The 15,944-nt window shown below is 33.2% G+C and overlaps 1 protein-coding gene across 7 annotated transcripts in view; it reads right to left on the minus strand.

Moving 5' to 3' along the window:
* The window catches only part of ERBIN (erbb2 interacting protein), a 101,626-nt gene that overhangs the window by 44,629 nt on the left and 41,053 nt on the right, over window positions 1-15,944 (minus strand). For all 7 annotated transcript variants that reach the window (XM_031675499.2, XM_006197535.4, XM_015245124.3 and 4 more), the window contains exons 5-7: window positions 7,149-7,227; window positions 5,396-5,485; window positions 3,216-3,272 (exon numbers count right to left, since the gene is read on the minus strand). In XM_031675499.2, coding sequence (XP_031531359.1) covers window positions 3,216-3,272; window positions 5,396-5,485; window positions 7,149-7,227 — 226 coding nt within the window. The remainder of the gene's footprint in view (window positions 1-3,215; window positions 3,273-5,395; window positions 5,486-7,148; window positions 7,228-15,944) is intronic.

The raw sequence follows: 15,944 nt of genomic DNA on the forward strand, positions 1-15,944 counted from the left end.
ATTTTAAATTTAAGCTACAATACATCATTTTTAAATTTCCAACTCAATACCAACATTTCTCTGCAACTACAGAAACTTAAAAATGTACAAATTGATTTCAAATGAAATAAACCAAGTTGTACCTTTATCTCTCATCAATAAAGGCATTTTTTAAACTAAAAAAACTGCTCATTAATTCAAGCACATATTTATACTTCTGAAATTTTTTATAAAAACCTATTATTTAATAGATTAAAGTACTACCAGTTTCCCAGATAAGGAATTACATTAATTTTATTTTTAGGATATGACAGAATGATAGCAAAATACAAGCATATTATCAATATATTGTTAATAATTAGGAAATAAACATCATTAAAAACCAACGGGTTCCTTAAATTATGACACAAGAATACAGACTTCATATCTTCTCTTGAAATTTAACAATTTAAAAATAATAAGTAAAACTCACTTAAAACATTTTTCTGCCTTTTCAGAGAAAAAAAGTTAAGAATGTATATCATAACTGTAATGTCATTATGTTACTGATCTAACAGAGGAAGCTAATTTTCCCCACTCCTTCCATTCTATCAACACTCCTTTAATTTAACTGATCCCACAACACCAATTTTTTTCAAAGCTTCTTTATTTAACTTAGGTTTACTGAGTGGCTATTCTCGGGTTCTATGAGGTACTATAATTCTTCTTCCATTATTCGTATCTGTCTTTGTCCAGAAAACCTGTAAGTCAGTTCCAGTTTGCTTCATAACAAAGCAAAGATTTTTCTAGGACCTTTCCCAAGAAAAGATTATAGACACTATGATATTAAACTCCTATGTCCATAATACTATACCAGATGGACATTTGAGAAAGATAAAAAGGGTTGTGAGGAGGGGTAAGATTGAAAGAAGAAAACATAATCTTGTTTTTTTTAATTCAATATTCTTATAACGGTAACAGAAAAATTCACACGCAGCAATTAAGCATTGCATCAACAAAGGTAAGTTATTTTAAAAAGGGTTCAAAAAGAAAAGCAGTGTAATGGAAAATTCAATACAAACAACATCCTTAGAAAGTTAAGTTTTAAAACTGATTTCAGAAAATGTGAATGACACAGATATGTAACAAAAAAGAAATATACTGCAAAACCCTAAAGCATCTCCATCTCAACTTGCTGCAGCTAACATTGGCAACTTTGGTCCTACTCATACACCATAAAAATCTACCTAAGACACAAAATTTCATCTTTTTTATTTTCATTTCACTTTCACGCCTTTTCATTTAAGATCCAGCTCCCTACTTCAAGGAGAAAGTAAAAACAATATCCCTCACATTTTCTCCTGTTTACCTCTAAAATTCCTCTGTACTTAACTCATTTTTACCTTTTCTTCTCCTGTTTCAGAGGAAAAATATGTATTCTTGGTGTTCTTAGTATTTTCCCCTTCAGGATTAAGACAGTATTGAATTTTATTTAACTACATATTTAAAACAGCTTTCCCACTGTTCTAATCTCTGATCATAAAAAGGTCCACTCACATAAACTGAATGCATATGACTTTCCTAACATTTAAAACTATGGCTTCTTTCTCGTTTGTGAGCCCTCAAATATTTTAATCATAAGTCTTAAAATGAAACCAGGAAAGGACTTATGTGTAAATATACTGACAGAGCCCAATCTGTAGTTAAAATGTAAGAAGCTAAGACAACTGAATTACCTATAATATCAGAGACATCACATTAATTGTAGGCTTATCTATTTCAGTAAACAATTTACATTTTAGTTATTCAAATCCCTTAGCAGCCAAATTCTGAGCTAAGAATCAAACCTTAAAAATCTTAACCTTTTTTGAATTTTAATACAGATAATTCCCATTTTAATTTATACTCACAACCATCACTATAAATTCCAATCATCCCAGTCTTTGGGGAATCAAAACTAGATATGCTCTTTGCCCTCAGACTTACATTCACGGTGGAGAGAGAAGGAAGGATCAAGTACATGTGCATATGTTAATACATTATGGGTCAGGTAGGAAGAAAGCAAAGTGTATTTTAAAAATTAGACTAATGTGGTTAATGTCATAATGGATATAAGTAAGATGCCACAGTAGTTTAATAAACAGAACAACCAACTACTGGAGAACTGGAGATGCTTCAATAAAGAGATGCAACAAACTCTTGACAAATAAATTATAACAGGAATCTGAAAAGTTTTTTATACAGGTAGTAAATATTTTAGACTCTTCCCAAAGTCTCTGCACAACTCCTTGACTCTTACCACTGGAGAGCAAAAGCAGCCACAGGCAATATGTAAAAGAATGAATGTGATTCTAATGAAAATTTATTTACAAAAAACAGGTGGTGGGCCATATTTTACCAGTCTGTAATTTGCCACTGCCTAGTCTGTAAAACTGTAGCAATTAATTCAGGGTGTTTTAAGACGTTTCTTCAATAAATGGACAGAGTGCAGTCAGTGCATTTAGAGTTTGTAGATCTGCTCTATCTTACTTGCTCTTGGACTGTCAGCTCTTCTTGACATTAGCTTACCAGTAGGGGGCCCTCCACCCCACTTCTAATTTACAACAGACTACAAAACCAGGCAAGTTCTTAGAATTACGGTCATTAGACTTCACACGAAGACTTCAGGAATCTCTATGTAAGAGCTCTAGACCTTTATTTGAGACTCAGGTGAGCTTTATCTACTTATTGTTTTGACTTTTGTCACACAAGACTGAGTTCCAGAGAGCTATGAAATCTCTATTAAATACCAACAAATCTATAGATTTTTGTACTGAACACCAGTAACTAAAATATATGACCATGGATGTCAGTTTTTTAGAATAATTTGCACTCATATTTTAGATATTAAAATGCTACTATTCCTCTAAGGATTTAAGAATTTAAAATTCTGTATGTAAAGTAAGCACAATTTGTCCTTTATGATTCGATTATCACATTCTGTTGATTCTTATTTTGTGGTTGGCTACATTCCTTTGATAACTATGTTAAGTTTAAAAAGCTAAAGCTCTAATCTGTTCTAAGAAACAATGATCAGTACACATACATAAACTAAAAAAATGTGCAATATTATTATATATATGTATTTACATGCAATATAATGTATAAGTGCAAACTGTAATAATTGAACATAATAAAACTGAAAAAGAAAAAAATTTTTCAAGAAAAAGAATTTAAAATTCTTACCTAAATTTCAGAAGGAAAGCACTATTACTTACTTTGGCAACATTTTCAACTGGTTTTCTCTAAGTTCTAGTATCTGGAGTTTAGTTAATCTGCAAAACAAAGAAAATAAATCATCTATGACAAAGATGAAGAATTTAATTAACAAATTAATACCATACTCTAAAATTTTAAAGCAACCAATATTTATTGTGTAATTACAATGTGCAGAATACTATATTAAAAATTACACAGGAATACAAAGAAACATAAAGGAAGACTCCTCAGAATTGCCTGGAGGGGCAGGGGATGGGGGGAAGAGGTAAACACTTCTAGACATATTCAAAGCACAATCCTAGTGCATTTCATGCCTTTTTGTGAAAATGCCTCCCCAAATTATGAGTCATTAGTACACTAGAGAACAATATTTCAACTCAAGAGTTCAGCTCTGAGAGAGAAAAATAAAAGGGCATGGAAAAGGAGAAATCCTCTGGCATTCCAGTGATACACATTCCAATAAAACTACAGGATAATTATGAGCAGATTAAGTGATCCAGAGGTGCTAACTAATGCTACAATGGCAATCACATTACAATATATAAATGTATGAAAGTCAACATTTTGGATACTTTAAACTTATACAATGATATGTGTCAAGTATATTTCAATCAAAAAAAAAAGTGGTCTAAATGCCAGATACAGAAGAGAAATCTGAAAAGTACATGAAATATATACACGTGTATACACATACATATAACATGTGTGCATGTACACACACATATATGTATATAAATATACAAAGCATGATAATGTGACTCCCGTAGGACTGTCACTGGGCTGCTACAATGCCCAGAATTCTTTTTTCTTCATTGAAATATAATTGACTACAACATTATATTAGTTACAGGTGTACAACATAATCATTCAATATTTGTATATGCGGTTGAATCTTGAACAACATGGGTTTGAATTGTGCATTTCCACTTTTACATGAATTTTTTTCAGTACTAAATATTACAGTACTATACGATCCATAATTGACTGAATCCACAGATTGGGAACCTCAGATACTGAAAACTGTGGGTACAGGGGACTGATTATAAGTTACGTGTGGAATTCCAATGGTGCAGAGGATCAGCATCCCAACCCCTTCATTGTTCCAGGGTCAACTGTGTTGTGAAATGATCACCACAATAAGTCTACTTAACATCTGTCACCATGTATAGTAACCAAAATATTTTTTTCCTTGAGATAAGAACTTTTAAGATCTACTCTCAGAAATTTTCAACTACAGTCACCATGTTGTACATTACATCCCCACAATTTACTTATTTTTTTAAGTGGAAGTCTGTACCTTTGACCACATTTTTGTCCCTCATCCCCCTGCCCCCACCACCTCTGGCAACCACCAATCTGTTCTCTGTATCTGTGAGCTTGGGGTTTTTTCATGCTTTTTCAGACTTCACATATAAGTGACATCATGTGGTATTTGTCTTTAAGACAAAAAGATGACTATAATATTAGTATATTCTTGGAAAGCACTTTCTCTAGTAATTAATTTAAATACAAAAATAATTTGATACCTATTGTTCATTTATTCAATCATCTTTTCATTATAAAGGTTACTCAGTGACTATATATTTTTTATTTCTTTGTTTGTTTGTTTGTTTGTTTTCTTAGTAGAGGCACTAGGGATTGAACCCAGGACCTTGTGCATGCTAAGCGTGCACTCTACCACTGACTTATACCCTCCTCCTTACTCAGTGACTGTAATATAACAAAAACAGTTCTCAGTAAGGTATTGGGGGTGTGTACGGGTTGGGGAGCAATGGGGTGAACCCCAGAAACACATTTTTCTTTCCTCCAGAACTTTAAGTAAAGGCAGATAAACCAGTAATTAGATCATTTTCAAAAGTGATAAAGTCTAAGAATAAAGCATTCTATCTCAAATATACAGAAAGCATCCCCATTTAAACTATTTTTATGTACTTTAAAAACCAATTCAAATTTTAAAACACTTTTTTCTTTTAAATTTTCACTGTTTACTGCTTACTTGGGAAAATAAATTCGAAGTCAAAACAAGTTCTGAAAGAACTATAAAAACCACAATGCTTTGAAATAATTACAGAACAAGAGCCTATGAAACTGTAATTAATAATGTTACTAAAGGAATTTATAGTTTTGTAAATTTTACAGGAACTAAAAAGAAAAGGTTTTAGAAGAAACTATAATTTACCTGCCAAAATTAGCTGGCAAGAACTCAAGGAAAGCATCATTCAGGTACAACTGGGTTAGGTTCAACAGCTGAGAAAACCCGTCAGGAAGCCTACATAAAACATACCAGAATTTAAATTAAATTCATATGCAGAATTTTAGTTTCTTATTAAAAATCTGCCTAAGAAACTGTCTAAGCAACACATGTTCTTAACAAGTAATAGTCATCTCTTTACTTTTATGAGTGATCTTCAAATTTAGATTTGCCTTTTGTACTAACTTACCTGTTTAAAAGTTTACACCTTCACCTTTTTGTAAAAACAATACTTGTCTCAATAAAATCTACACAAGAGAGTCAACTATGAATGAGCCACAACACACAGAAATGTATCTCAGACATAACTATAACGTCAACAGGAACACTTAAAATTCTCCTGATCTAACATCAATCCAAAGGACTAGATAAGGAATTCTAAACTTGTACAGTATTGACTTTTGGGGCTGGATAACTCTTTGCTGCTAGGAGGCTGTCTTCTGTATTGTAGGATGTTTATCAGAAACCCTAGCCTCCAGATCACTAGAAGCCAACAGTACTGCCCACCACCACAGGTTGTGGAAACCAAAAACATCTCCAGAATTTATCAAATAATCGTTAAAGGCAATATGGGGTCCCCACTAATTTAGATCATTTTCAATTTTAATATTCAGCCTCTGAATATTGTACAATTTTATAATAAGCAAATGAGAAGAAATAATATTAAAAGCTGAATAACATTTTAAGGTCATATATGAATCTACAAATAGCTTTAATTTCCTCTGGCTTATAAAACAAATTACAGATCTAGAACTTGATGCTAGACCAGTATTTTCAGATGAAGGTAAAACATTATCTTTCCATGTTTGTCTTGGATTTTAACAAGTATAAAAATGTCTTGAAGTAAGATAGATAAGCCTTTGACTCCTATTCTTTCTCCCCTCCATATTCCCTCACAAGCGAAATGGCTGTATGCTTGGAAAAACTCATTAAATACAGCATTATAGTAATGTGAAAGCTGGTTTCAACTTTCAACTTAGCTATACCAAACTATGCCTCACACTATTCATCGGTTGCTTCACCATTCCATTTTTGCAAAATTTAACAGCTGTGATGCCAGGAAAGTGTTGTTTATAGTCATTATCATCATAAAAGGATATATACGAACACTGGCATATGGTACAACCAATCGCATGGCTTTTCCCTTTTGCTGTTGTTTTTATTTTTGACCTTTCAGTCTCTTTAATTACTTTCAAAAGTCTGAGTGTGCAACACATCAGATTTGCAGGTGAAGACTCACTTATATTGTGCAAGTAACACTGAGATAGGAGACCTGGATTCTAGTCTCATTTCTGACATTAACCATCTGTGAGACCTGAAGAAAAACACTTTCATTATCTGTTTGGATGTCAAATTTATCTTTGTAAAACATAGGGTTAGAAAGATTAATTAAAAAGCTCCATTTTAACAAAGCTAAACTTTTGTTAGACCTTATGGGAATTGAAATAATCCAGGCTATGCTGTTTAAGGCCTGAGGGGGAATGTGTTTCTATGCACTCATTTAAACACCTTGAAACAGATAAAAATATTTCAAGCATTAAAAAAAAACCAAACCACTAAAATTTTGTACAGATTTAAGACTGATACTAATTGTTCATTAAAATGTAGAAAGTAATATTCTACTATTTCATAGTTGCTTTATTCACGAAAGTAGCTTACAATTCAACAGAGAAGAACTTACTTGGAAATAGGATTTACACTGGCCTCCACAATTGTCAAAACTTTACAATTTTTTATATTTTCTGGGAACTCCTGTATTCCTAGAAAATGAACAAATAGTGATCAAATGACAAAGGACACAATCATAACAATACTAATAATTAACATACACCTTTAGATTTGAAATTTACTAACTAAATAGAATCCTGATAAACTGACAACACCAACATCAACCAAACAGAACCACCTCCACAATAAATTTCTCTTTTCTCTTTTGGCACTTTATGATTACCAATTATCTTTTTTCTTTATTAATTTTTTGGGGGGAATTTATTTCTCTCTATTTTATACACACACACACACACACACACACACACGGAGGTACTGGGGATTGAACCCAGGACCTTGTGCATCGAAGCACACACTACCACTGAGCTATACCCTCCTCTCTCTGCCAATTATCTTAATTAGTTTTACCTTCCTTTCCTTCTCTTAGCTGTTCTGAAAAATCAGTGCCTTCTCTATGTGGTGTTAAGGACACAAAACACAGAACATTTAGCATTCTTTTTGTTTTCCTTAAGTAAAAAGCAGCATTACTTTTTAAATGCTGGGCTCCAGATTGAGCTGGCCTCTAATACATATAATACAGCTGAAAGCAAAGCTTAAGATAGAAGAGGCAGAAAATACGCATCAGATATGCTAGTGGATATGCCTAAGGCAGTTATACACCAAAACTTTCATAAAGTACAACACAAATGTGACAAGTTAAATTACAGTAGTTTCCAAGTACTTACTCTTATTTCCTCGACTTACCTCAGCAAAAATACAGTTAACAATAGATTGTGAACTAGCAAAAATCCATAGACCAACTTTAAGTAGTACTGTTATAATTTAGATTAAAGGAATGCTAACTAATGACTTTAAAAAAAGATTCCAAAAGTTCTGTGTTAACACCTATTCCTCCACTAACACAATATGCTTATCCAACAGGGTTGACAGTAGGGGAATCACTGAAAGGTCTTTCATCTTCATCACTGGATGATTTTAAGTAAGCAAGTTTGCCACAGTGCCAAATATAGAATTTCAGATGATGAAAAAATGAATGACAAAATCATCAACTGGAAAATATTACAGTAATAACTGATCAGCCCAATGGATGTTAATTAGAGGGTAAAACAAAGATGAGAAATAATATATTAATATAGTCTCAAAGTTTCTCCCCAAAGGATAGTTACTAAATTCTAAGAGGGAAAAAGTGAAGACATCTCACAGGCACCACTTAAACTGTTTCAAATCTAGTATCAGCAGTTAACAGCACCATTATGGGCAACTAATGTGAGATGCACTGAGAAGGGGTGCAACATCGACTGTCAAATTCCTGCCCAAAATACCCAATCTGAATTTAATCATAAGTAAACATCAAACTATTCCAAATAAAGGGAAATCCTGTAAAATTGGCCAGTAATCAAAACTGTCCGGGTCAAAAAAGACAAAGGAAAACAAAAGAACTACCCAGGTTAAAAGGAGACCTATGAGACCTAACTCTGATGAATATCTAAACCTACTATACACAACACACACGTCCACTTAAACTGGAAAAACCTGATTAAGAGTGGAGGACTGTATCGATGTCAACATCATTTTGTTCTATAATATTGCAAATACTACCACTGGGGGAAATTAGGTGATAAGTACACCACACCACTCCATAATGTTTCTTAAAACTGCACGTGAACCTACAATTATCTCAAAAAATAAAAAACAAAACAAAACAAAACTAGGCTCAATGATTCCTTAAGGGACATTTTTATCAATGTTGTTATTAAATTCAATTTCCCTAACAGTTTCCAGATAATTTGTTTTTTCAATTTTAGTTTAAGGAACTTTTGCTGGAATGTATGGAGTTCATGTAAATCTTCAAATCAGAAAATATAAACACTGATGGATATCTAATGATAATAAGGAATTAATGTCAGCTTTTATTTTTAAGTGTTATAATAGTAGAGTGGTTTCATCCCGAAGTACTTATATATGAAAGAAGTTGTCTGATTTGCTTTAAAATGATCAGAGGTGGCGAAGTAGGAAGTAAGATGAAACTACAACATACTGATAAATGTTGACTTTGGCTGGTAGGCATATCAGGTTTAATATGTTATTCTTTCTATTTAGATAACAGGATTAACCAAAAACATGATTTTAAAACAGTTGTGGTACTTAAAGGGAAAAAATGAACAAAATACTGGGGAGGAAAAGATTAAATCTAAGAAATAAATGGAAATTTTACAAATGATAAATATAATACCCAAGTGAAAAATCCACGACAGGACTGAAAGACTAGACACTGTAGGAGAAAATTTCATCAAGACAGAAGACAGAAACTAGCAATTCTGAAACACAGAGGGGAAAAAATGAAAAAATATGAAAAAACCTAGTGATACATGGGACAATGTTTAGCAGATTCACATATATTTACCTATCTTTAGAAGTTTGCTTACCAGGCACCACTAAGAATACATGCTCTTTGAGGGGAGAACCTTTGCCTCCCTGTTTGCTACGGGAATAAGATGTAACACATAGTTCTGTGTCACCAGATACTTCCAAATTCTTTTCCCAGATGGCAATACCAATTTTCATATTACAGCACTTATTTACATTCTTGTAGACATTTGATTATGTCTTTACTTTTTGCCAATATAAAGGGTTGAACCTCATCAGAAATAGAAATATTAATTAAAACGAGATATTTTCCTGACATTTTCTAGAGATGCTGGAAATACTTTCATGTCTTTACTTACCTACTTTTTAAATTGAAGTCCAGTTGATTTACAATATTATGTTAGCTTCAAATGTACAGCACAGTGATTGAGCATTTTTACAGATAATACTCTATTACGTTATTACATAATAATGGCTATAATTCCCTATGTTATACAAAATATCCCTGATGCTTATCTATTTTATACATAATACCTTGTATCTCTTAACCCCATATCCCCACCTTGCCCCTTCCCCATCTCTCTCCCTGCTTGTAACCACTAGTTTTCTATTCTGTTTCTGTTTTGCTATGTACATTTGTTTTATTTTTCAGATTCCATATATAAGTGGTATCATACAGTATGTCTTTTTCTGACATTTCACCATGCATAATACTCTCTAGGTCTGTACATGTTGCTGCAAATGGCAAAAATTTCATTCTTTTTTACAGATAAGCAATATTCCATTTTATGTATGTATGTGTGTGCGCACGCTCACGCGCCATGTCTTCTTTATCCATTCATCTGCTGATGGGTACTTGGGTTGCTTCTCACTGATAATTTTTATATCTTCTTCGAATTTCATGTTCACTCTACACTTTTACTGGATTACCTTTTAATTACTGGTTGTAAGCACTTTAGAGAAATACTACTATATCAAATGTTTTCTCACAGCCTGTCATGTATTTCTATTCTGTATTTTGTCATGTAGAAATTTCATTCCTTTACTGCTGTGCTTTATGTATTTGCATAAGAAATATTTTCTATCCTGAAATCATAAAAATATTTTCCTATATTTTCTAATAATTTTAACTTCTTGCTTTCTTATTACCTAACCTATCTGCAATTTATTTTAGTATATACAGGTTAGTTCTGTTTTTACTATTTTCCATATAAAAACACTGCAGCAACACTAATGAAATATTTGTTTTCCTTATTCCACTGATTTGAACAGGCATCTTTATCATATTCCAAATTCTCACATGGTAATGTTTCTGGACAGTCTTTTCCATTACACTCTTCTACTGATCTATTCCACAGTTTTATGTTCTTCCTCTGTTTAGATCATACTGCAGATTTTCTGCTAAGTTCACTTCTACGTATGTGTGATAGACTGATTGTATTAACAATCTCAGTCCCTATACCACCCTCCGCAATGTGATGCACCAGCTCCTCCCCTCAAAATGTGAAGTGTAATTTCCCTAATCTTGATTCTGTTCTGTTCTGGCCACTGAAACATTAGCACAGTTGATGAAATCAAAGGTTTAAAAAAGCTCCCTCATTTCCACTAGCTTTCAGGTTCCTCTTGCCGTCCCATGAGAACATGCTTGGGATGCCTGGGCGAGCCTGATGGAGGATGAAATCCACAACAGAGCTGCTCCTGTCATTCCAGCAAAGGATTCCCAACATTTACATTTAAACAGTTTTTATCTAGTTTTGTTATTAAAGTTTTATTACCCTTATAAACTGAGTTGAGTACTTTCCCCCTTCCTCATCTCTAGAACAGTTCTTATAAATTAAGAGATTTTCCCATTCCATGAGGTTTTGCCAAAGTTGTCCCTAAAACTAGGTGAGCAATTTTTCTCACTACTAATTTGTTTCAGTATTTTCAGTTTTCTACTTCTTCTTGAGTTGGTTTTGGAAATTTTTCATTTCATCTAAGTTTTAAACTTTAGTGGCTTTATAGGATTCATTTTCTTTTGAGTGAAAAATCATTTTTAAATAAAATTAAGGTAATAGGGATGTGAGATGTTGCTTTTAGAGGGAATGAGGGACAGGAATTTTCTTAACAGTAAAATTAAAACTTGACAACCCTATTACAAGTCCCAAAAATGGAACTACTAAAAAGCATTCCTTTTACCTGGACATTAAACATTTCAAATGTATATTTTAGGGCACTTATTCAATGAATTACTTAATAGTATCTATTTGCTTCTTATATTACTGGTAATAGGTCTTATTTAGGCAGACTCAAGTCTCTGTTCTAAACACATGTAACTGTTTAGTACACTGTACTTTTGTACAACAATGGTTAAATTTGACTTACCTGCCAATAATAACATCTCTATTATTTACACTAATTTTTCTTCCTTCTTTTCTTCCATTTATGTACATACAAAATATTTAATGTTACTGAATCTTACAAATTTAGGAGTTAATTTCCTATCAACTAACAAATTATTTGTCTCAAGTGATAATTCTACTAAGGATACATTAAAATAAACCTCCTAATACACTAAAATAGCACCCTTTTGCTAAACTGGCTACACATATTTTTAGGAGGGTGACTGCCAGGCCTAAGGGATATATATTTGATGGCAGCAGGGCAGATGTGGCAACAAAGAGAAATAGAGTAAAAAAAGGAAAAGGTTTGGAGTACTATGAAAAAGGTGCTATGAACACTTTTTGAAAATTACTATATTTAATTTCAAATGGTATGTATTTCATTTCTCTTGAGTAAACACCAAAGAATAGAATTACTGAGTTTGTCATATGCCTGCTGATGTGGTGAATAACACTGATTCATTTTCAAATATCAAACCAGCCTTGAATGCCCAGAATGGGTCAGTCCCACTTGGTTGTGCTGAATAATTCTTACCACACTTACAAAAAAAAAAAAAAATCCACACTTACAGGGAGGGTGGGGGAAGGGCATTCTATACTGTTCTCATTTGAGCCACATTTCATTTTAAAAGTTAATAAAAGCCAATAAAATGAGCTATATAGCAAAGTCTATAATGTATCTTGAAATAGTATACATAAATCCTATCATTCCAAGAGCTATAATAATTTCAGTACATGATAAAGTCTATCTAAGGAGAAAAAGACCAAACACTATAGTATGTTCTACTGACCTAAAATTTTATATAAAGAAAGAATAACCTTAAGAGTTCTATGTCAAGACTTCTACAATTTTAATATTTAATGGAAACTAATGCTTGCATCATCTTCCATAAATACAAACATATACTTCATTATTTTTCAAATTTTAAAGTACTTTATTCCATAGCATGTGGTTTATAAAAAGTAACCAATAAGTATCTGTGAAATTAGTAATTCTAAATCATCTTCACTTCCAGATAAGTAGTAGTAATTTTGTCCTAAGGAAGTAGTTTTGAAATAATCATTGGTTTTCTGCTTTTACAAGTTGCCAGCAATGTATTTACTATGAGTTCAGTTCTTACCATACATATGTTCAGGTTCCAAATCTGTACCTCCGACTCCCTCCCCTCTCCTTAACTCCAGGTAACAATTTTCAAATGCCCTTTAGGTATTGTTCAGGTACCTTAAATAAAATATATCCCAAACTAAAATTACCTAGTCTCTGTATTATTTAGCAAATATGTACCAACTAATACACACACAGTGCCAGACACTATGCTATGGACTGTAGGTACTGAGACATAGTTCCTTTTCTTGAGAGCTAAAATGTAGCAAGGAAAACAAGTATTTTCCTTCTAATGGTTTCCTTCCTTCCTCAGCAGTGTTCCTTCTTAGTATCTTCTGAAACTTTCTCCTTCCTCCAGATCTCTTTAGGCCTCGTTTCTTTCATACTCACACCCTTGATGATTGTATCTAATCTCAGGCTTTATATACCATCTATATGCTGGCAACTCCCAAATATGTATAGCTAGCACACTTTCCTCTTGATTGAACTCCAAACTCCTATTAACATTTGGATATCTTATCTTAAATGTAACATGTCCTAAAATAAGCTGATTTTTTCCATTAAAAATTACAACTCCCATAGATGCCCCCATCTCAGCTGGCACCAGCTCTATCCTTCCACATGCATGATAGACCAATACCACTGAGATCTCCTTGACTCTTATCTCACATCCCACATCAAAACCAGCACGAAATCGTGCTAACTCAATCCTCAGGTGTTTCTAGAGTCTGTCTACGTCTGATAACTTCCACCACTATCACCAGAGGTGACAGAAGAGCACCTAAAGTGGTTACTTTTCACCCTTGTACCATAGTGCTCCTGCACAGAGTAAATCTTTAAAATCCAAGTCCAGCTCATGCTCTAAATGGAAGTAAATGCCAAAGTACATGTATGTCATCTTCAATTTCTTTCATTAGTGTCTTATAGTTTTTGGAGTACAGGTCCTTTGCCTCCATGGGTAGGTTTATCGCTAGGTATTTCATTCTTTTTGGTGTGATGGTAAATGGGATTGTTTCCTTAATTTCTTTTTCTGTTATTTCGTTGTTACTGTTTAGAAATGCAACGGATTTCTGTATATTAGTTTTGTATCCTGCAACTTTACCAAATTCACTGATGAGCTCTAGTAGTTTTCTGGTCACTTCTTTAGGGTTTTCTATGAAAAGTATCATGTCATCCATGAACAGTGACAGTTTTACTTCCGCTTTTCCAATTTGGATTCCCTTTATTTCTTTTTCTTCTCTAATTGCTAAGGTTAGGACTTTCAAAATTACATTGAATAAAAGTGGTGAGAGTGGGCATCCTTGTCTTGTTCCTGATCTTACAGGGAATGCTTTCAGCTTTTCACCATTGAGTATGGTGTTAGCTGTGGGTCTGACATATATAGCATTATTATGTTGAGGTGTATTCCCTCTATGCCCACTTTCTGGAGAGTTTTTATCATAAATTTATGTTGAATTTTCTCAAAAGCTTTTTCTGCATCTATTGAGATAATCATTAATTAATTAATGTGGTGTATCATATTGATTGATTTGCAGATATTGAAAAATCCTTGCATCCCCGGGATAAATCCCACTTGGGGAAGAAAACTGAATTTGAAAACACACATGCAATTCAATGTTCACAGCAGCACTATTGGCCAAGACATGGAAACAACCCAAATGTCCATCAACAGATTACTAGATAAAGAAGATGTGTTTACACACACAGAGAGAGAGGAATACTACTGAGTCATAAAAAAGAATAAAATAATGGCATTTGCAGCAACATGGATGGACCTGGAGATTGTCATTCTAAATGAAGTCAGAAAGAGAAAGAAAAATGTAATATGATATTGCTTATACGTGGAACTAAACAACAGGATACAAATGAACTTATCTACAAAACAGAAACAGACTCACATAACAGAGAACAAACAAACTTATGATTACCAGGAGGTAAAGGAGGTGGGAAGGGATAAATTGGGAATTAAAAATTCGCACTTCTTGGGGAGTGATGGAAGCTATCTTGATTGTGGTGGCAGTTTCACTGGTTCATACATCTATCAAAATTCCTCAAATTGTACATCTGAAATATGTGTAGTTTACTGTATAGGAATCACAATAAAAGGTGTTAAAAATAGTAATAAAGGCTAGTAATAAACAGTACAGAATATAACACTGAGTTCCAGTGTTAACAGGAACTGTATACTCAAATGATGATACTGGCTAGAGGTTAAGAGCTGTATGATACGGACCAGGTATAATACAATGAGTGGTAGTGTTTATCCTAAGTCTTTTGGTCATATACAAATTATCTATAACTCCTCAAAAACACTCATAAGCTGATAGAATTGTATAAAGCAGATACAAGCAACAAGGAATTGCTGAAACTAGGACAAAAAACGGGGGGGGGGGGACACTACAGTGCAACAGGCTGTCATAGCTTAAACACATTACTCTTTAAGAAATTGCATTAAAGTCTAAGATATTAATTTAATGATACTGCAGGGCCATAATTATACCATTCTCAATTCTGAGTAATAAATCAGGAGGATATATTGAGCCAAGTAATAGTTTCATACCATGAAAACCAGTGGCATGGTTTACTAACCTTTCCCAGATGCATATAATTTTATCAATAATACCCAGATTCTTTCATGTTTCTTTCCTTACACCTTAACATCTCTCATTTAAAAAGGACAAAAAGTAGAAAAGATACTCCTTTGGGGTAGAACATTGCACTTGATGATTTCTATTGTCACAACAACTCTAAAGTTCTGTAACACTACTTAACTGTCAGCATACAAAGATCTACAATGGTAATGAATCAAGTCCATTTGCTCTGGAATTTATCAAGCAGAAATCATCAGAAGAAAACTCACACAAATTAAAAACCAACTGACCTGAACTCTACAAAA

Source organism: Vicugna pacos, chromosome 3, assembly GCF_048564905.1.
Source record: "Vicugna pacos chromosome 3, VicPac4, whole genome shotgun sequence".
Lineage (NCBI taxonomy): Eukaryota > Metazoa > Chordata > Mammalia > Artiodactyla > Camelidae > Vicugna > Vicugna pacos.